The sequence below is a fragment of the Dipodomys spectabilis genome, unplaced genomic scaffold (assembly GCF_019054845.1).
Source record: "Dipodomys spectabilis isolate Male_0828 unplaced genomic scaffold, ASM1905484v1 ptg000459l, whole genome shotgun sequence".
Taxonomy (NCBI): Eukaryota; Metazoa; Chordata; class Mammalia; order Rodentia; family Heteromyidae; genus Dipodomys; species Dipodomys spectabilis.
The window spans coordinates 455,903-477,519 of record NW_024871136.1 but is presented as its reverse complement, the minus strand read 5'-3'; the positions used below and the strand labels follow the sequence as shown (position 1 = coordinate 477,519).

Below are 21,617 nucleotides of genomic sequence, written 5' to 3'. Positions count from 1 at the left end.
AGAGGTATTTCTGATATTTTTACCTCCATTTTCTGGACCATCTCCTGTATTTGTGACAGAACCATTTGGGGAAATGTACATCAAATTGCTCTGTAAAATGGCAGCCATGACAATAAAATTACTTTGATGAATACAATCCCTATCTCTGCTTCAAGCATCCTTGAATATTTGGTCAGGTTGCAGGTAAGAACTTTATCCTAGTACATTAGTATATTGCCTTCATGACCCACCCCTCTTCAGGAAGTTCTTTGTTTCTGAATATTTAATGGAGAAACTCCAATTTCATCTTTTCTTTACCCTCTCCCACATCTGATTTCTTCTAATCAGATCTTTCACATTTGTTCGACATACTTTATTAGCAAAAAAGAGTCAGGCAAAAAATTGCCTTATTAGATATCCTTGTTATTTCAAGTACCCAGAAGAAAGGAATTAATATTTTTATTTCCATTTCAGACATACTTTTTTTTCAATACATTGTACACTATGAAATTTTCTGTTTGGTTTGTTTCATGGTGGTTTTGTTGCGAATGTTTTCATACTTTCCAAGAGGAATATTACTTAGAAAAAGTTTTCTGTTTTGCAACTTTTAGAAATGATATTTTCAGTATGAAAACTTTTAACAAGAACCTTAAATTTCCTTAATCATATTGCAAGAGTTCTTTTGAAAAAAATTTAGTTCATCTTTTAATATATAGCTTGATGTCACCTTTATTTATGAGATTCACAATTTTTCCCCTTGATGTTAAACACTTTGTCTATTGATAGAAAAAAAATTAATTTATCTTTTCTGATAAGGATGGTATAAATTTAATTTAACAACACGTAGTTTTGGCATGGTTTATTTTTGGTAGAATTCACTGATTTTGAATTTTCATTTCCATATTATAGTTAATAAAATAATCATTTAAAAATAATTCTTAAAGCAAGACATTTTGAGACATTAAAGCTTCTGGTTTATTTTTGTACTTTAAGAGACATTTTATTTTAATATATAAAATAACCTCTTTATTGCAGAAAGGGGAAAAAAATACCCTTTTGTTTCAGAGCACAGCTTCTGACTGTAAGACATATGCCAGATGCTTTGCTTGACAAAGAACAGTAAGTGCCCCTGTTGATAATTGACCTTGTATGGCTACTACCATCTCTGGCTTTACTAGCTATAAATATTTATTTCAGGGAAAGAACCTTTTTCTCCTATGCACTGACACAAACCAGATAAGAGCTTTCCCCTTTTTTCATTTCTTGTTAGTTTTTACTTTTTTCATATGTAAAGTTGGTATTTTTAACAAATTCAGTAGTGTTTTATGCATATTTTTCATTGAGAAGCTGTCTGTCTTTAGCACACAAATTACTGCTCATTACTGGAGATTAATTCACTTAAAAAATCTTGCAGCTCAGAGCTCTGAAACTGTATCAAAAACAAAAAGCCCAAAGTATACACATTCTACACACACCAAATTTTTATTCCAATTTTCAGAGTATCTTCTTTTATTTTTAGATGAATCTGCGTTCTGTATTTACTGTAGAGCAACAAAGGATTTTACAACGTTATTATGAAAATGGAATGACAAATCAAAGTAAAAATTGCTTTCAGCTCATATTACAGTGTGCACAGGAGACTAAGCTGGACTTCAGTGTAGTCAGGGTAAGTATTGAGGTCTTACACAAATGTATAGCTTTGTATTACATGTTATGATTGCCTAAAGGCCATTTAGGACCTGAAAGTCCTAACTTTATAACAGCTTCATTTCCCTGACCTAACAGTACTATTTTATATATTTGTTCCTATAAATAGTTGGAAACACCAAAACCTTTACAGAGTGGATATTTCTTCTAAATATCTATGCTTTTTGAACTAGCAAATACCTTTAGGATTAATTGTTGCTCTTATGCTTCCCTTAAAATTTCAATTAATCTAGATATAACCTCCACAAGTGATGCTAAAAAAAGCGTTTTTCCAAGAGAAATCTCTGTGTTTTGTGGATTTTTGTTTGTTTTTGTTGTTGCTGTATTTAGATTTTTTCCCTTGGGCATTTATTATTTTAGTTTTTATCTTTTCAGAAAAATCTAATCAAGTTTTGTGAATACTTTATCCTCCCAAATAAAATGTATGCATCTTAATGTGTATCAAGGAAGGAATAAGACATCCCAAGGGAGGAAATTATCACAACCACAGTTACTTAGCTGTAAAAAAAATTCAGAACTACTACACTTTCATAAAGGCAATGAAAAAGCAATAAAGAGGAGGCAAGAGATAAATCTAACAAAACTAGTCATGAATTTTATTGAATGTGTGGGCCTTTTCATGTTTGTGTAAATGGTACCGCTCCTCTAGATGTGAAACCCTAGTGATCAAAAGATTAGCAACTTCCTATCTTTGGAGATTGTTAGGCTAATTTGGAAAAAAAGAAAAGATATCTGTTTGACTTTATTTTGCTTTTCTATGTACGATCAAAGCCTAGAAATAAAAATTTTTCAATAAGCCCAATTCCCAAGTATTTCTTAAAGGCTAAAGGAGAGCTGAACTTTCAAATAGGAAATTAAGACACTAATTCTGGGGGGAAATATCCAGAATATGTTTCTTGTTCGTTGATAACAAATGTCATGCTCATATTTGTTTAAGAACTAGAAATATGTCTTGTTTGTAACTGTAACTGCAGTACTTGAAATTCCCTTTATCAACCCACAGAGGAAAATATTTAATTGCCTTAGAAAAAGTAATATAAAATATTCCAAGTCCATGAGATTAAATTTTATAGTACAAACATTTTGCTATTTTAATTTTCCTTGTTTTAATTGTTTTTTCCCTTTTGTCTTATTCTTGACTTAAAGTAAAATGCCTTCGCAGGCAGTTGCACTGTCTTTCATATTCCTAATTTGTTATGGCAGAAACGTAGAACCTTTGTCCTTATAACTTCCTTGATTGTGCCTGAATATTGGGATTTTTGGAAAGCAAGTATATATATGTATACCTCAAATGATGTAAAATCTAAAACAATGAGGATGATAGATATAAATTTTTAGAATGAAGGATTAAAAGTAAAATATTGCAAAAATATAGGGATTTGTGTAGAGCAGATTCATCTCAAGAAAATAAAAATTCCATTCTAGCAATACGTAAATTTTACAGAAATTCAGGCTTCCATATTTGAATCTCAAGACAATTTTGATTGCTTTTTATTTAGAAAACAGGCAGTTGTTTATAAACTTACCACTTAATAATCCTTCTCCCTATATTTTCCTAACATAATGTAACCTACTTGAAAAAGAACATTCTTTATGATTTTATTAAAATATGTTACAATTCTCCAAAGAACTCATGCCCTACTATTTTAAGTATTTGATCCCAATGTGCAAAAAACTGAAAAGACTGAAACATGGAAGCACAAACAAATATAATGGGGTAGGGAGCAGGAAAATAAATAATGTATAGAAAAAGGAAAAGAGATTTAGAGACAGTAACTTTTTTCTTTGCTGGTCCTGGGGCTTGAACTCAAGGCCTGAGCACTGTTCCTGAAGTCTTCCTGAAGGATACCTCCACTACCAGCATTTTTGATAGTTAATGAGAGATATGATTCTTATGAACTCCTTCCAGGACTGGCTTACAACGGTGATCCTCACATCTCAGCCTCCTGAGTAGCTAAGATTACAAACGTGAGCTGTGCCTAATGAGACAGTGAATTTTTAAGAGAAAACTAAAAGAGAATTTTGTACACAAGTATTGGTGATTTGATGGCCTTTCCTGTTTTTTTTTTTAAATCTGTGCAGTGTAGCTTTACTAGTTCCTTAACTCAAATTTTCATATCATTTTGTTTGACTTTTTTTTCCCCTTCTCATCAGTGAGGCATTTAAAATGGGGAACATTTACATATGATAAGCCTAGGTAAATTTTGGATATTACATGTGAAAAACACCAGTTAAAATTTAATTTGTTGAGACCCCCTCCTCAAACAATGAATTTTCTTTATTTTCAACACGTTAATAGTGAACATTTCTTAAATATATACTTTGTGCTTTTCTTTCTTAGAGAACATGGGAAATAATTGAACCCCTTCTGACTCAGGTTTTTCATTATGGAAACCATTTATGATATTGTGCTATAAAATAATAATGCTTACAACTTGATAAGGTATATGGATCTATTTTCCCATTTGTTAAAGAACACAGATGGCTATTCAGTGATTTCTTACATTGATTTTATGTTTTCCTTTCTATTTTTCCTTTTTAATGAGCAATGTTCAGTGAACCTTCTTAATTTTAGTGCTACCAGGGTCCCTGCCATTAACAATCTCTACCACCAAATGCCCCTTCTATTTTGTTGCTTCTAATTTATTGTAAAGTACTAGTCCAGCTTTCATCAAATTATAAAATCAAAGAAAGTGGATTTTAAGCTTTGGTGCTGTGCTATTAAGAGTTGTCACATAAATCTTGTGACATGTGTGTTGTGTTCTGGACAAATGAGGTCGCTAGGCTGCTAGATAGCTGTTTCATGTGTGCATAATATTATTCTATTTTATTTTAATTATTGATGATACATAATATAAATATCTATTAAAGTATATATGCTATAAATTTTATGTATAAACTATAAAATTATTTAAATAAGCCACGATTTTCAATGTAGTATGATTAGTCGTGTGTGTGTATGCGTGCGCGCACGTGCGCTCACTGTCACTGTCCTTGATCTTTTTTCCTCAAGGTTAGCACTCTACTACTTGAGCCACAGCTCCACTTCCTGCTTTGTTATGATTAATTGACAGTAAGAATCTTACAGACTTTCCTGCCCAGACTGGCTTTGAACCACAATTCTCAGATCTCAATCCTGAGTAGCTAGGGTTATAGGCATAAGGCACCAACATCTGGTTTGAAAGCTTATGTATTTTTATAAAATTATGCACAAAACATCATGGGCTCAATTTTTACTTGAAAACTATAACCTGGAAATATTATGAATACCCACGAAATTTATAAATACTTGTAAAATCTTTTGTGCAATTATATTTATCTAAAGACATTTGTTTAAAAATGTTTAGTATATACCTCAAAACCTGTTAGTTTTTCTCCTGTGTCTCTTATAACATTTAGACTTACATGTTTTGTTATGTTTTGTTTTTTGCTTATAACTCACTTCTGCTATTTCATGAAAGTAAATCGGAGTGATTCTAAAAATCTCACTAAGAAATGAGTAGTGGTAACTCATGGCTGTAAGCCTACCTATGCAACAGGCTGAGATCTTAAGAATCATAGTTCAAAACGAGCCTGGCAAAAAAGCCCATGATACACCTTTCCAAAACAACCAGCGAAAACATGGGCTAGAGGACTGGCTCAAATATCAGAGTGGTAGTACTGAGCAAACAAGCTGAATGAGTGTAAGTCCCTGAGTTCAAACCAAGTATTAGAAAAAAAATCCCCCTATGTTGTTACGTGAAACAAAAGGAACAACCACAGTTTCTGGAATATTTTTTTAGTGGAAAAATAGTTATGAAAGTAAAATGGCTAACAGACATAACTAGTTCAAGAGTTCAGCCATTACATGTGTAGTGGAGAGGAATGTGTTTTGAGGTTATATAAGACTGACTGAATTTGTTCTGTCATATATTGGCAAGTATTTTTTTCCAAGGATATTTTTATTTGATTGGAAAACTCAATCTCTTCATTTATATAGTTAGAAAAATAATAGCTACCAAAGGAATTAAAGATTCAGCACCTGTTAATCTTCTTTTAAATATGTTAAAGATGTTTTTATTGTAAAAATACTGTACAGAGGGGTTACAGTTACATGAGCAAGGTAATGAATACATTTTCTATCAAGCATGGTTGCCTCCTCCTTTGTTTTTCCCCTACCCTCCCTTCCCTCCCACCTCCATACCTCCACAACTACACTCCCCCCCTCCACCTAAATTATAAAGTTTGTTTTTCAACATAGTGTCTTGTATATCTCATTGTTGCAACCTTTTTTAAATGCTAGACCTTGGGCTTGAACTCATGGCCTAGGTGTTGTCCCTATGCTTCTTTGGCTCAAGGCTAGTGCTCTACCACTTGAGCCACAGTGTCATTTCTGGCTTTTTCTGAGTAGTTTATTGGAGATAAGAGTCTCACAAGCTTTCCTGCCTTGGCTGATTTTGAACCATGACCCTCAGATCTCAGCCTCTTTAGTAACTAGAATTACAGGTGTGAGCCACTAGTAACTGGCATGTTAACTTTTATTTCCAGTATTACAATAATGTCAATGTATGTACTTATACTTTATATAAATTAGCATTGAAAATTACATAATTTATGAGTTTTCTGAAAACACATCAGAGAAGAAGCTACCCTGAACCATGTTTGTGTAAGACTAGTTTATTTAATGTTTTTATTTATTCATTTATTTTGTTTAATCTTAACAGATTAATGACTTCTGGTAGTTTTCATGCAATATGCATTTTGGAATAATTATGAAGTTTTGTAATTGTATTATGGAATATAACATTTCTTATTGCAAATTTTAGAAGAACTATGATTCAGCACAATAATCCTAGAATAATTATAATAAATTACTTATATAAAAGTATGTATTTTATAATCAAATCCTAAATGCCAAGCACTGATATTATTTTTATTAATAACTTTTTAAGTTTACAGAAGTAATATATATTCATTGTATACAATTTGGTATGTAGATGAAAGTGTAAAGAAGAAAATAACTACCATACATTAATGACAAATTAAAAAATTGCACCTTCTGACAAATTGTTATTATCTTTAGGAGAAAATTGCTCTAACAAATCAGCATAAAAAGACAAACACCCCAATATAAAAATAGGTAATGGATGAGCCACTCTATGAAAGTAACATAGTAACCATAGACAATCAACCACAACAGCAATACTTTGCTTTTATTAACTCCTGGATTAGTAAAGATGATAAAAATGTAAACAGTTGGTAGGGATGTGAGGAAACCAGTATTCTCATATGTCAGAAGGCACTTGGGAAATAACAGACCCTTGCAATTTCCCTTCTCATATTGCATTTTAATTAACAACCAACACAATGATACATGCACAATGAAGTGTGTTATAATACAATTTACAATTATTAATACTTTTAAAATTAACCGTTATGCTATATCCATACAGAAGTCATTAAGCTTGAAAATTGCAAATGTAGGGGCTGGGGGTTTAGCCCAGAGGAAGGGCGCCCGGTGTGCACAAGGCCCTGGGTTCGGTCCTCAGCCCTGGAAAAGAAAAAGAAAAATGCAAATGTATAGTTGTTTTAATGATACAAAGAATATTTTCTTTTCTTTTCCTTTTTGGTACTAATCCTGAGGGTTAAATCAGGACCTGGATACTGTTCCTGAGCTTTTGTGCTCAGGGTAGGGCTCTCTACCACTTGGGCCACAGTTCTACTTCTGGCTTTTTGCTGGTTAATTGTAGATAAGAGTCTCATGGACTTTCCTCACCAGTATGGTTTTGAATTGTGATCTTCAGATCTCAGCCTCCTGCGTAGCTAGGATTACAGATGTGAACCACCAATGTCCAACCAAGAGTACTTTCTAATTATGTTAAAAGAAAAACTTACTTTTAGGGGCTGGGAAGGTGACTCAGTGGTAGATTGCTTGCCTTGCATGCATGAGGCCCTGGGTTTGATTCCTCAGCACCATATAAGCAGACAAAAAAGCTAGAAGTGGCACTGAGCTGAAGAGCTGAGGGACAGTGCCCAGTCCCAGAGTTCAGGTCCCATGACCGACACAAAAAAACAAAACAAAAAAAAATCTTACTTTTAAAGTTGGACACCAGTGGCTCACACACTGCTTTCAACTTTTTACTTTATGCATGAATACAGAATACAATGTAGAATACCTTTCTATAATTTTGCCTACATCTGTGAATACATTTTAGGATAATTTTCTAGAAATTTGTTTTCTAGGAAAAAAGATATGAACAGTTTGAATTTTTTAAAAAAATTATTATTTTAATTGGCAAACATTAATAGTATAAGGGATTTCCTTTTGGTAATTCCATAGCTTCTTTCAGTGTATTTTGAACAAATAATGTTTTGAATTATAAATACAAAACAATAATTTACATATAAACTATTTATCTATCTATCTATCTAAAAATATATTTGGAACTCAAAAAATTAAATCCCCCAACAACAAATCCTCTATCTATCTATCAATCTATCTATCTATTTAAATTAAGTGGGCTTGCGGCAGAGAGGACCAGTAATACTTCCAGTTATCAAAGTAACTAGATATTTATTAGGTGAGTCCTTAATCACTGTAAAAAGTATTGTATCATTTTTTCCTTTTAGTTAGTTTAAATGACCAGTAAGAACATAATTTTCATTTAGAAATTAGTTTTCTTGGTTTGTGAATTTTTTCATAATGCTTGTTTTAAATCTTTTCAGACGTGGGTTGGCAATAAGCGAAGAAAAATGAGTAGTAAGAATTCTGAATCAGGAGCAAGCACAGGAACTGTTTCTGCTACTTCTTTGACAGCTCCAGACAATACAGTCAGAAATGTGGTTAATATTGCTGGACCCTCAAGCCAACAATCCTCTTGGACTTCTGCCAATAATGATGTCATTTTAACTGGTATATACAGCCCAAGTAGTTCATCAAGTAAACAAGGAACAACCAAACATACAACCCCACAAATTACAGAAGCACATAACATTCCCAGTCAGAAAGCCTCCAGTAAAAATGATACTGAGTTTCAGTTGCATATACCTGTTCAAAGACAAGTAGCACACTGTAAAAATGCCTCACTGCTCCTGGGTGAAAAAACAATTATTTTGTCAAGACAGACAAGTGTGTTAAATGCTGGAAACTCGGTATACAATCACACAAAGAAAAACTATGGAAGCTCTTCAGTGCATGCTTCTGAAATGTCAGGACCTCCAAAACCATCTGTATGTCATCGACCTTGCAAAATTGAACCAGTTGGGATTCAAAGGTCATATAAGCCTGAAAACACAAGTGTGGCATCACATAACTTATGTGGGCAAAAATCAACTATTAGAGACCCTTTCTGTAGAACACAAAACTTGGAAATCCGTGAAGTATTTTCGTTGGCTGTCAGTGATTACCCCCAGAGAATTCTGGGAGGAACTGCCACACAGAAGCCCAACTCAGCAGAAGGAACTTGTTTATCCATTGCAATGGAGACTGGAGATGCTGAGGATGAATACGCCAGAGAAGAAGAGTTGGCATCTATGGGAGCACAGATTCCAAACTACTCAAGATATTATGAAAGTGGTAGTTCCCTTCGAACTGAGAACCAAAGTACAACTTTGCCTGGACCAGGAAGAAATATGCCAAATTCACAAATGTTGAATATTAGAGATTTTTCAGACAATGTACTGTTTCAAAACAGAGACTACCATTTGACACCTCGGACCTTATTACATACAGCATCTAATACAATGTACAGTAATACCAACCCACGGAATAATTTTTCTCCACATTTTGCATCATCAAACCAATTGAGGTTATCACAAAACCAAAACAACTACCAGGTAATATGCATATTAACTTGTCAAGATTTTTCAAAGCTGTGTTTGTTTAAAAAAACTATCACTTTAGACCTGAATCACTTGGATCACTTAACTCATATTTTGAAGTGATTTGAGATTTTTACTGTGAAGTAGTGATTTAGAGTCTACTGCATGAGGAATCCTATGCTTTCTCTGTCAGGTTTACAAATGATGAGGGTTTTTAAAAAAATGGATATAGTAGTTTTTAATAACATGGCAACGTTTCCTGATGTTTAAAATGGTTTTGTTCAAGAAATGGTAACTTTATGGGAAGCATGGCATTTCCCATATCTAAAATAGGATTAAATTGTCTAGGCTCATCCTCTTGAATATAGATTATTCCTGTAATGGTTTTTACTTGCAGTTTGGGGATGTCACAGGATGAATGGTGCCATCCCTGGGTACAGAGCCAAGCAAGTCAATCATTTTCCCTAGGTGCCAATGGCTAAGAAGTCAAAACCTGCTGTAACTGAGCCAACAGCTTTTTCTAGAAGTAAAAGCTGTACTAAATGTTAAGTGGGCCATTAATCTTTCATAAACCGCATATAGGGAAAAGACAGTGTAGGAATTAAAGCGATTTTAGTCCTGTGTAAAAAATAGGTGTTATTTCTTTACTGTTTGACATATTCAATTGTTTGATATGTTTCAAATAATCTCTTCAGTGTGATATTAGCCTACCTCAAAACATTTGTTCAGGTCATCTATCTTCCCTCTGAAAAAAATCTGCTCTATAAAATTTAAATAACAGGACAAGAATGCATGACTTTTCTTTGATATTGGCTACACATTCTTATTATTCAGCCACAATATTTATAGTTTATCAGGGAGACTTTTTCCTGGCCTTGTCCGTCTTATAGGTTCCTGCCTCAAAATGTAAAGAAATGACATAGTACAGGAAGTGAATTTTGGCATCTAACTTTAAGGAAAGAATTTAATCTTCATAATTACTGATCATTTGGTGGTACTTCATGATTACTAAGCATTTTGGTTTGAATTCAAGAACACTAATAACAACAGATGCAGGAGGGGATGTGGCCAGAAGGTAACTCTACTGCATTGTTGGTGGGAGTGTAAACTTGTTCAACTACTTTGGAAAGCAGTGTGGAGGTTCCTCGGAAGACTCCACATAGAGCTCCCCTATGACCTAGCAATCCCACTTTTGGGCATTTACCCAAATGATCAAAAACAAGGCCATCATAAGGCTACCATCACACCTATGCTTTTCACAGCATTATTTACCATAGCTAAGATATGGACCCAACCCAGATGCCCCTCAGTAGATAAATGGATCAAGAAAATGTGGGATATATATATAGAGATAATTCATATATATATATATATATGCATATATATATATATATGAATTCTATGCTTCCATCAGAAAGAATGACATTGCCCCATTTGTTAGGAAATGGAAAGACTTGGAAAAAATTCTATTAAGTGAAGTAAACCAGGCCCAAAGAAACATAGACTCCATGGTTTCTCTTATTTGCAATAACTAGTACATGTGTAGGACAAGCAGAAAAGGCCTTTTTTTTACTGATTATTTTTTAGGATAGGACAGGTGTGCCTGGATGCACACTTAATCTGATTTGCCCTAATATAGGCTTTCCATCATCCCAGGGATCACAGGAATATGCATCTAGCTTCCCTTTCTCACTTTTCTGCCTGTTTTGGCCTTGAATCTTTAGCCTTGTATTCTCAACCTCTCATGGAGCTAGGATTATAGCCATGAGCCACAGGTACACAACTACTAGTCATTTCTTACTAATGGTTAACTAATTTGTGTTTGCTGTTTAAAAAAAAATGCTTAAAATGACATCAAATGGTACTAGTGTTATGTTATCCTCAAAACAGAAACCCTTTCATTCAACCATTTCTTTGTACTTTATTCTTTTAGCTTGGTCCCTAGTAACAAAAATAGCAATAATAATAATAATAGGCTAAGTGCCCACTAAGTGTCACAAAGTACTATTTAAATGCCTATCTCAATCTTCACAATGATTTGGACAGATGGATATTTTACTTAAGCTCTTTTCTTTCTTATTTTTTAGGCATTTTATTTTTACAGAAAAACTTCCCATCGATCTACAATTAGTAAATGATGGAAACCAGATTCCAACTCATGAATGTATTATTCATTTAGTTTTCTTTACAAATTACTGTACAGTACAACTATTTTGATTTTTGTATAAATGGCTGTAAGGTCTCAGAAAGTAGAGTATTATTTTTAGTTTTTTAATTAGGTCTACAACATGTTTATATTTAATTTCAACTCTAATGTTACTTGTGTATATTCTCTAACCTTTTATAAAGTATTTTAAGTGTTATGTTACAACAACAGCTTTTTGAATTTTAAGTTACTTAAAAATGGCTTAATTTAAATAATTTAGAATAGGACCTAAAGCCTAAACAGGATTGGATCCAAATTTAGTCTCTGCAACTTTCTGCTTGTCTGACTTCCCTATGTTATATGTGAATAATGACATCCGCTTCACAAGAAGGCTGTAACATGAAATGATACCAAGCAAGGTTCATTGTTTCTTCCGTGGCACATAAAGTTTCTCACATAACCAGGTATTGTAGTGCACACTTGTAATCCCAAAACTCAGGAGGCTGAGGCAGAAGTATAACAAGTTTGTGGCCATTGTGGACTGCATAATGAGATCTTATCTCAAAAACATAAGTAAATAAATAAATAAATGTGTATGTACATATTAACTCATAATTAGGAAGTGAATGAAACTCTACTAGTTCAGATTTCCTTTATATTCCAAGTAAATATTTCAGAACTCACAATTTTCACAGGATAATTGAAGAAGAAATAGCATTTAGTATTTGCTGAACTTATATCGGCAATCACCCTTACCTAAAGCATTGAAAGCCCATGTATTCCTGGTTATATCACACCAGAAAGAAATCAAGCCAGCTTAAACTGAGATACAGTAGGGTAAACAGTTTTGTTTTTGTTTTTCTCCACAGAACCGTAGGACATGACTTTTCCTATCTTTCTTTTAGTTAGTTGAGATTGGGTAAAACCAAGATGACCTGATGAAGTGTAATCCACAGAGGATAGCCTCCAAGGTTTTGATGAAGATACAGTATCACCAACCATCCAGGATCAGGACAAAGCAGAACCTATTGTCATGTTAGCAAATTTTTTAGCTGTGGGACTATAAGTAAGCAAGCAATTCTCTTAAGTTTCTTGTTCTGGAATTGACTGTAGATATTTGATTCATTTTTCCCCTACTGCTACTCAACTTCTACTGAACATGTGCCACTTTTCACAAACAAAAATAGTAAATTGCTAAGCATGAAATACACAGTGGATACAGAGAAGGTCAGTCAGTACTGCATTTCATCATTTATGTGATCTGGTAAGTGTATCTCTGCCCTTAATTTTATGAAAATATGCAAGAAAAAAAAGCAAATGGTGACCCCTATAAAGCAAGGTAAAAGACAGTGTGCTTAATTTAAATGGTTAAGTGAATTCATTTTTTTAATTTAATTTTATTTTATTTGAGAACATACTGTACAGAGGGGTTACAATTACATGGGCAGGATAATGCATACATTTCTTACCAAGCATTGCAGCCTCCTCCTTTGTTTACCCTTCACCTCCCTTCCCAGCCTCCCCTCTCCCCCCCCACCCAATCATACCCCCCCCTCCCCCCCCACACCTACATTGTAAAGCTGGTTTTGACATGACATTTTGTACTTCTCATTGTTGCAACAGGTCCACCTGAATCCTTAAACGACTTGTTTGTCCCCATCTCCTCCACATGTTATACTGACATCAAATATAGTGAAAGCGGGGGGGTTACACTGTGGGGGAGGGACATACAAAGCAACAAAGAAATAATCTTATAAATGCGTTAGAAACACATGCATGAAAGAAACAAAAACATAAAAATACATATTTAAGGGTTCGTTTTCCTAACATCACATTATCTGACCTTTTCCGCTTGACTCATACCTATACTAGATATTGCAAATAAGGGAAACCATGGGACCTATGTTTCTTTGGGCCTGGCTTACTTCACTTAATATAATTTTTTCCAAGCCTTTCCATTTCCTAACAAATGGGGCAATGTCATTCTTTCTGATGGAGGCATAGAATTCCATTGTGTATATATACCACATTTTCTTGATCCATTCATCTACTGAGGGGCATCTGGGTTGGTTCCATATCTCAGCTATGGTAAATAATGCTGCAATAAACATAGTTGTGCTGGTAGCTTTAGTGTGGTCTTTTTTGTAAACATTAGGGTAAATGCCCAAAAGTGGGATTTCTGGGTCATAGGGGAGTTCTATGTGAAGTCTTTTGAGGAACCTCCATACTGCTTTCCAAAGTGGTTGAACAAGTTTACATTCCCACCAACAATGAAGTAAGGTTCCTTTCTGTCCACATCCCCTCCAGCATCTGTTGTTGTTAGAGTTCTTGATTTTTGCTGTTCTAACTGGAGTGAGGTGATATCTCAATGTTGTTTTGATTTGCATTTCTTTTATGGCTAGGGATGTTGAACATTTCTTCATGTGTCTATTGGCCATCCTTCTTTCTTCTTCAGAGAAGCTTCTTTTTTTTTTCTGTTCCCTTCAGTATTGGGGATGGAATCCAAGGTCTCACACAAGGTAGGCAAGCATATGTGTGCTGTAGCCTCAGACCTTTAAAACAAACTTTTATTTTAAGACAAGATCTTTTTTTTTTTAATTTAATTTAATTTTATTTGTGAACATACTGTACAGAGGAGTTACAGTTACATGGGCAGGATAATGCGTACATTTCTTACCAAGCATTGCAGCCTCCTCCTTTGTTTACCCTTCACATCCCTTCCCAGCCTCCCCCCTCCCCCCCTAATCCCAATCCTTCTCCTTCCCCCCCTTCCCCCCCCTGCCCCCCCCCCCCCCCCCCCCCCCCGCACCAACGTTGTAAAGCTCGTTTTGGACATGACAACTTGTACTTCTCATTGTTGCAACAGGTCCACCTGTATCCTTAAACAACTGGTTTTTCCCCATCTCCTCCACAAGTTATACTGACATCAAATATAGTGAAAGCAGGGGTTATACTGTGGGGGAGGGACATACAAAGCAACAAAGAGATAATCTTATAAATGTGTTAGAAACACATGCATGAAAGAAAAAAACATTAAAATACACATCTAAGGGTTCATTTTCCTGACATCACATTATCTGACCTTTTCCGCTTGACTCATACATATACTAGATATTACAAATAAGGGAAACCATGGGACCTACGTTTCTTTGGGCCTGGCTTACTTCACTTAATATAATTTTTTACTAGTTTTTCCATTTCCTAACAAATGGGGCAATGTCATTCTTTCTGATGGAGGCATAGAATTCCATTGTGTATATATACCACATTTTCTTGATCCATTCATCTACTGAGGGGCATCTGGGTTGGTTCCATATCTTAGCTATGGTAAATAATGCTGCAATAAACATAGTTGTGCTGGTAGCTTTAGACTTAAAGAGAAACTTCTCTGAAGAAGAAAGAAGGATGGCCAATAGACACATGAAGAAATGTTCAACATCCCTAGCCATAAAAGAAATGCAAATCAAAACAACATTGAGATATCACCTCACTCCAGTTAGAACGGCAAAAATCAAGAACTCTAACAACAACAGATGCTGGAGGGGATGTGGACAGAAAGGAACCTTACTTCATTGTTGGTGGGAATGTAAACTTGTTCAACCACTTTGGAAAGCAGTATGGAGGTTCCTCAAAAGACTTCACATAGAGCTCCCCTATGACCCAGCAATCCCACTTTTGGGCATTTACCCTAATGTTTACAAACAAGACCACACAGAGAAGCTTCTCTTTAAGTCTTTCGCCCACTTATTTATTGGGCAGTTGTTTCTTTGAGGATTTGTTGTTGGGTGGTTTAATTTTCTGAGTTCCAAGTATATTTTAGATATGAGACCCTTGTCCGTTGTATGACTAGTAAAGATCTTCTCCCAATCCGTGGGCTTTCTATTGAATTGATTTTTTTTTAATATGGCATGTACATAAGGTGGGTATAAGTGCAATGGCATTATGGGGAAAACGAAATCAAGCATCCACAGTATAGTAGTGAACTCCACACATCCTTAGTATTTGTGGGATTTTCTCAGTAGTGGTCTCCTTGGAACCATAGGAAAAATGGTTCCCGTGGAAACCAAGGGTCTGCTGTATATTCTCAGAACCATAAATTTAAGAGAATTGCTTACCTACTTACAACTAGAAATTTTAAGCATTTTGGAAGACAAGTAGTACAAAAACAGGATGTACTGTTATTATTTTAATTTGTTAATTAACTGGATTTTCATCTTTCATGGACTTTAAAGGTATGAGCAATTCACCAAAGAGATTATTTATTTATTTGACATTTCTCTGATTTCTTAATATAGGCACTCATAGTTACAAACTTTAGCACTGCATTTCTTTTATACCAATGGTTTTCTATTAGCATAATGACATGTTGTATTCTATAATATTTTTACAATGTTATATGCAATGTTTCCTCTGATTTATAATTCATCTTGTCATCTTTTTCATGTTTAATTTATCAAAATTTTGTGAGTTTTCTCTTTAAAAGTGTAACAGTTGAATTTTTATCTTTTTACTATTTTTCTTGGTTTGTTTATTTGCTGGTTCTGGAGCTTGAACTCTGGGCCTGGAGTTTTGTGCTCTAAGTTAGTGCTCTACCACTTGAGATAAAGTTTCATTTTTGGCTTTTTGGCAGTTTTTAGTGGAGATAAGGGTCTCACAGACTCACCTGCTTGGGCTGGCTTCAAACCATGATCCTCAGCTCTCAGCCTTCTGAGTAGCTAGGATTTCAGGCATGAGCTACCAGCACCCAGCTGAATTTTCATCTTTTTTATTGTCTGTATAATACTGGAATGTGTTTCTCCTCTAATAATCATTATATTTCTTCTCCAAATGGCTTACTTTTCTAACTTCTTTGAGTTGTAGAATCATTATCTTAGATGTTTCTCATTTTTATTTTTATGCTTGAAAACAGTAATAGGTTTCTTTTTTTTGATTTTTTTATTGTGAAAATACTGTACAGAGGGGGTACAATTACATGAGCAAGGTAATGAGTACATTTCTTATCAAGCATTGTTGCCTCCTCCTTTGTTCCCCTTCCCATCCCTTCCCATCTTCCCCCCACCCGGCCCACCCATGCCAAAGTTGTAAAATTCATTTTCCAACATAACGTCTTGTACATTTCATTGTTGCAATGGGTCCACCTGTATCCCTATTTAAACAATTTGTTTTTTCACTTCCCCTCCACAAATTATACTAATATCAAATATAGTGAAAGCGGGAGTTATAGCGTGGGGGAGGGACATACAAAGCAACAAAGAAATATCTTATAAATATATTAGAAAAAATAGCAAGAAAGAAAAAACATCAGAGTCTTTATCTTGGGGTTCATTTCTCCGAACATCAACTTATCTGACCATTTCTGCTTGTCTCAGGCATATACTAATTATTGCAAATAAGGGAAACCATGGGACCTATGTTTCTTTGGGCCTGGCTTACTTCACTTAATAGAATTTTTTCCAAGTCTTTCCATTTCCTAACAAATGGGGCAATGTCATTCTTTCTGATGGAGGCATAGAATTCCATTGTGTATATATACCACATTTTCTTGATCCACTCATCTACTCTATTATGACTTTTTCATGCATGTCTACTATGTTCTGGCAACCTCTCTTGTCACCTGTCACTTTTCCCAAATAGCCCCTCTTCTACATTCATGAGTTTTTTTCCCTAGATTTGATATATTATAGTAAAGCTATGAAATTTGTTAAGTCTGGCTTATTTCACTTAACATGGTGTTTTCCATTTTTTTCAGTTTTCCTACAAGTGGAACGATTATGTTCTTCTTTATAGCTGACTTATATTGCAATGTATATGCATATATACATATATATATTTATATGTATATGTATATCAGTTGTAAGGCATCTCATCTGTTTCCATGACTTGACTATTGTGAATACAGCTGCAATAAACATGAGTGTACAGATATCTCTATTGCGTACTGAATTCCATTATTTTGGATATGAACTCAAGAGTGTTATTGTTAGATATAGGTAATAGGCTTGCCAAACATAGCCTTTATTATTTTCTTCTGCATTTTTAAATTTTATTTATTTATTTTTTGTGTTTATGTGGCACCAAGGAATTCAACACAGAGCTTAAGGCATGATGGGCAAGCACTCTACCACTAAGCCACATTCCTTGCCCACATTTATTATGTTATGATATGTTTTATCTGTTCTTTGTTTCTTCAGGGATTTTGTCATGAAGGCATGTTGAATTATGTCAAAGCTTCTTCTGCATCAATTGACAGGATTGCATGATTTTTGTGCTTTATTCTATTTCTATATTGTATTATATTTAAATAGGTTTAACTATGCTTGCATTCCTGGAATAAAATAAGTTTCATCATTGTGTATGATCTTTTTTGTATGCTCTTGAATGTAGTTTGCAAATATTTTATTGAAGAATTTTGTACTTACATTCATTATAATTAATAATTTTCTTGTTTTGTTGTCTGTTTATCTGGTTTTCCTAGCAGGGTAAGACTGGCCTATATATTGAAGCACATTGGTGGTCGTTCTTTATTAATGATCTGGTAAAATTCAGCTATAAATCCATCTAGTCATAGCTTTCTTTGTTATGAATCTAGTACTGCTTCAATTTCATTGCTTATAGTAAACTTATACAGGTAGCTTATATCCTCTTGGCTCATCTTTAATAGCTCACATGCTTCTACACATTTGCCCATTTCTTCTAGATTTTCAGTTTGTTAGAAGTTTTCCCTAATTTTCCTCTGAAATTCATTAGTGGTATTTTTTGTGATACTTATTTTCTCATCCTAACTATTAATTTGTCTTCCCCATCTTTCTCTTGGCTAGTTTTGAGAAGGGTTTGTCAGTCATGTTTATTATGTATCCTAAGAACCAGTATTTGTTTTAATAGTTCTTTGTATGGTTCATTCAGTATCCATCTCATTAATCTCTGATCTGGTATTTTTATTTCATTCTATAAACTTCCTTGGGGGAGAACTTGTTCATGATTTGCTAAGAGTTTGAGGTCTCAAACAATAGGCCCTTTCTGAAGCTAGAATCTTGCTGTAGCTCTGATATAAGAAGGAATGGCATGATTTCTTTTCTTTCTTCACTAAGGCCTTCCACATCAGAGCAGTCAGTCTCACCAAATCTCTAACCTGAGTTTATGGTTTGTAGCAGAGTGGACTTATTTTATTGTTTATTCCTTTTTTCTGTTGCTTCCATTTATTTCTGCTTTTCTGTTGTCCTGCTACATTTTTTGTGATTCATGATGCTCTTCTTTCTTTCTTCTGTGTTACTAGACTGTTCTCATTCATGAATTCAAAATGCATCAGGATTCTAACCATCATCTTGCAACTTTTTATATCTCTTTTCTGAGATTGTGTGCATTTGTTAATTTCCCTGTACAAATGGCTACATTAAAATATCATACATTTGCCTGGTGCTGGAGGCTCATGCTTATAATCTTAGTTTCTCAGTAGGCTGAGAACTGAAGATTACTGCTCAAAGCTAACCCAGGCAGAAAAGTCTCCATGAGACTCTTATCTCCAGTTAACCACTCAAAAACTGGAAGTGGTGCTATGGCTCAAGTAGTAGAATGCTACCCTTGAGTAAAAGTGGCTAAGAGCCAGCGTCCAGACTCAAGCTCCAGGACTGGCAAAAGAAATCTTATATTTCCCCAAATTTCACCCTTACTTCTAAAGCCTTTAGCTGTTTTAATATATACTTAGTTGGTAATATCTTTCTGTAAATTTGTGTAAGCATTTTTAATGTTTTTTTTTGTTTGTTTCTGTTTTTGATACAATCTCACCTTACTGTTTCCCATCATTCCTTCTAGATTAAGACCTGTGCTGTGTCACTTTTGGGTGTGTGAAATTAGGAGATTTGTGAATTAGGAGATAAAACGACCAGTCCCTGAGACAACCCTCAGACAGATTAGAGTAATGCAAATTATGTTAAATGTATTGTATTTCTTAGTCACAAAAGAGAATGGATAATAGGCCAATACATCTCAAAATCATGTCATACTGTCATAAAAAAGGTTAAAATAAGGACAACTAAAAATGTCATGAAATATCATTTTAAATGTGGAATTTTCTTTATTGCACATTTGTTTAATTTTTAGGTCCTGACTAAATTCAAGAGGTACAACAAAGTGATTTCATTGAGTCATTAGTTGTTTTTCTGGGGGTTTTTTGTTTGTTCGTTTGAGAAAATGTCTTGCTACGTAGCTGAAGCAGGCCTAAAATTACAGTACTCTTACTTCTGCCTCCTCACTACTGGAATTACAAGCATGTACCACCATACCCAACCAGATAGTTGTGTATCCATGATGAGACTAGGGTATAGAAATTCCTATTTCTTCACCTTGTTGAATTTTTTGGCATTTGTTTTTGTAATTATAAAGTGAATGTTTCTGCAAATATATAAGTGGTAGCACAACAAGAAGAGAGGATTATTTATTTTTTCCCCTTTTTGTTGGTTTTGTTTCTTGAACTCTGAGCCTGGGTGCTGTTCCTGAGCTCTTCAGCTCAAGAGGAGCACTCTAGCACTTGAGCCACAGCGCCACTTCCTGTTTTCTGGTGGTTAATTGGAGATAAAAGTCTCATGGGCTTTCTTGCCCTGGCTGGCTTTAAACAGGGTTCCTCTGATCTCAGCCTCCTGAGTAGCTAGGATTACAGGCAAGAGCCACCAGCACCCTGCCCAGACAGGATTTTTTTAAGCCTACCTTTTTTTTTTGATTCAGCTAAGAGTTGTGTCCAAAGTAAAGACATTGAATCATAATTAATGGTAAGAACATTAGTCCAGCCAGCAAAGATGATATTGTGATCACAACAGTGAAGTAAAAGCTGTTGTTTGGAGGTCTGGAGTCTGACTAAGCATGTTGTAAACTACTTCATATTGAATATAAAATGTTTTAGATGTTAAAGCTAACATTCAGATATTTTATTTTATGAAATTGGTAAAGAACCTTTATATTTTCTCAAATATCTTCTTTTATCTTTTAGGCTTTTATCTTCAAATTGTTGTAAAAAAGGGTTACAAATCAACATGCCCATATATGGGTACAGTGCATCTTAATCAGAGTTATCCTCTCAAACAGTATCCCCTTCTTAACTATCCCTTTCCTCACCAGTGATAACAACTTTTGCACTGTCTTTTTCACAGGTATACATTGAGTATTATGACTGTATTTATCCACTGTTCTTTTTTCCATTGATTCACCCTCTTCCTACTATCCCTCCCATTTAAAACTTGCTTTGATCTTCCTAATATTCATTTGGTTGAACTGTCTGTTAATTGTTCAAAGGATTTACACCATAGTGTTTCCTGAATATACTGTAGTCAAGTTGATGGTGTGTGTATGCACCTACCTCTGTGTCTGTTTACATTGGAGGTTGTATATTGAGTCTAAGATGGAAATATGAGGCCAAACATGTGCCCTCTGTCTTTCTGGGTCTGACTTACTATACTAAGGTATGATTTTTTTCTAGATCCATCTATTTTCCTGCAAATAGAATGATTTCATTCTTCCTAGTGGCTGAAGAAAATTCCATTTGTGTATATATGCATGTAGGTATATCTCTCTATCTTATCTATCTAATATTTTATGCATTCATCAGTTGTAGGACATCTCAACAGTTTCCATAACTTGGCTATTGTGAATTATGCTGCAATGAGCATGACTGTGCAGGTTCTCTTCTTGGATCCTGTCTTGTAATTTTTTTGGATAAATGCTCATTAGTGATATCACTGAATCAAAGAGTAGTTCTACTTTTAATTTTTGAGGAATCGCTATACTGATTATATTAATTTACATACGAATCAATAGTTTATTAGGATCACTTTCCTTCACCTTCATCCTCACCAGAATTTGTTGTTGTCAGTATCCCAAATAATAGCCATTCTGACTGAAGTTAGGTGGAATATCAATATTGTTTTGATTTTCATTTCCCTTATGAGAAAGGAAGTTGAGCTTCTCTTTATGATTTATTGGCTCTTCAGTTTCTTCC

At 34.5% G+C, this 21,617-nt stretch overlaps 1 protein-coding gene across 2 annotated transcripts in view; it reads left to right on the top strand.

Annotated features, from left to right (window-relative positions):
• Hdx (highly divergent homeobox) overlaps positions 1-21,617 on the top strand; it is a 128,797-nt gene that overhangs the window by 32,625 nt on the left and 74,555 nt on the right. The window contains exons 2-3 of one of the 2 annotated variants that reach the window (XM_042668590.1): positions 1,499-1,645; positions 8,392-9,501. In XM_042668590.1, the coding sequence (XP_042524524.1) occupies positions 1,499-1,645; positions 8,392-9,501 (1,257 nt within the window). Of the gene's footprint in view, positions 1-1,477; positions 1,646-8,391; positions 9,502-21,617 lie in introns of both variants that reach the window. The other variant, XM_042668591.1, reaches the window with a different exon arrangement.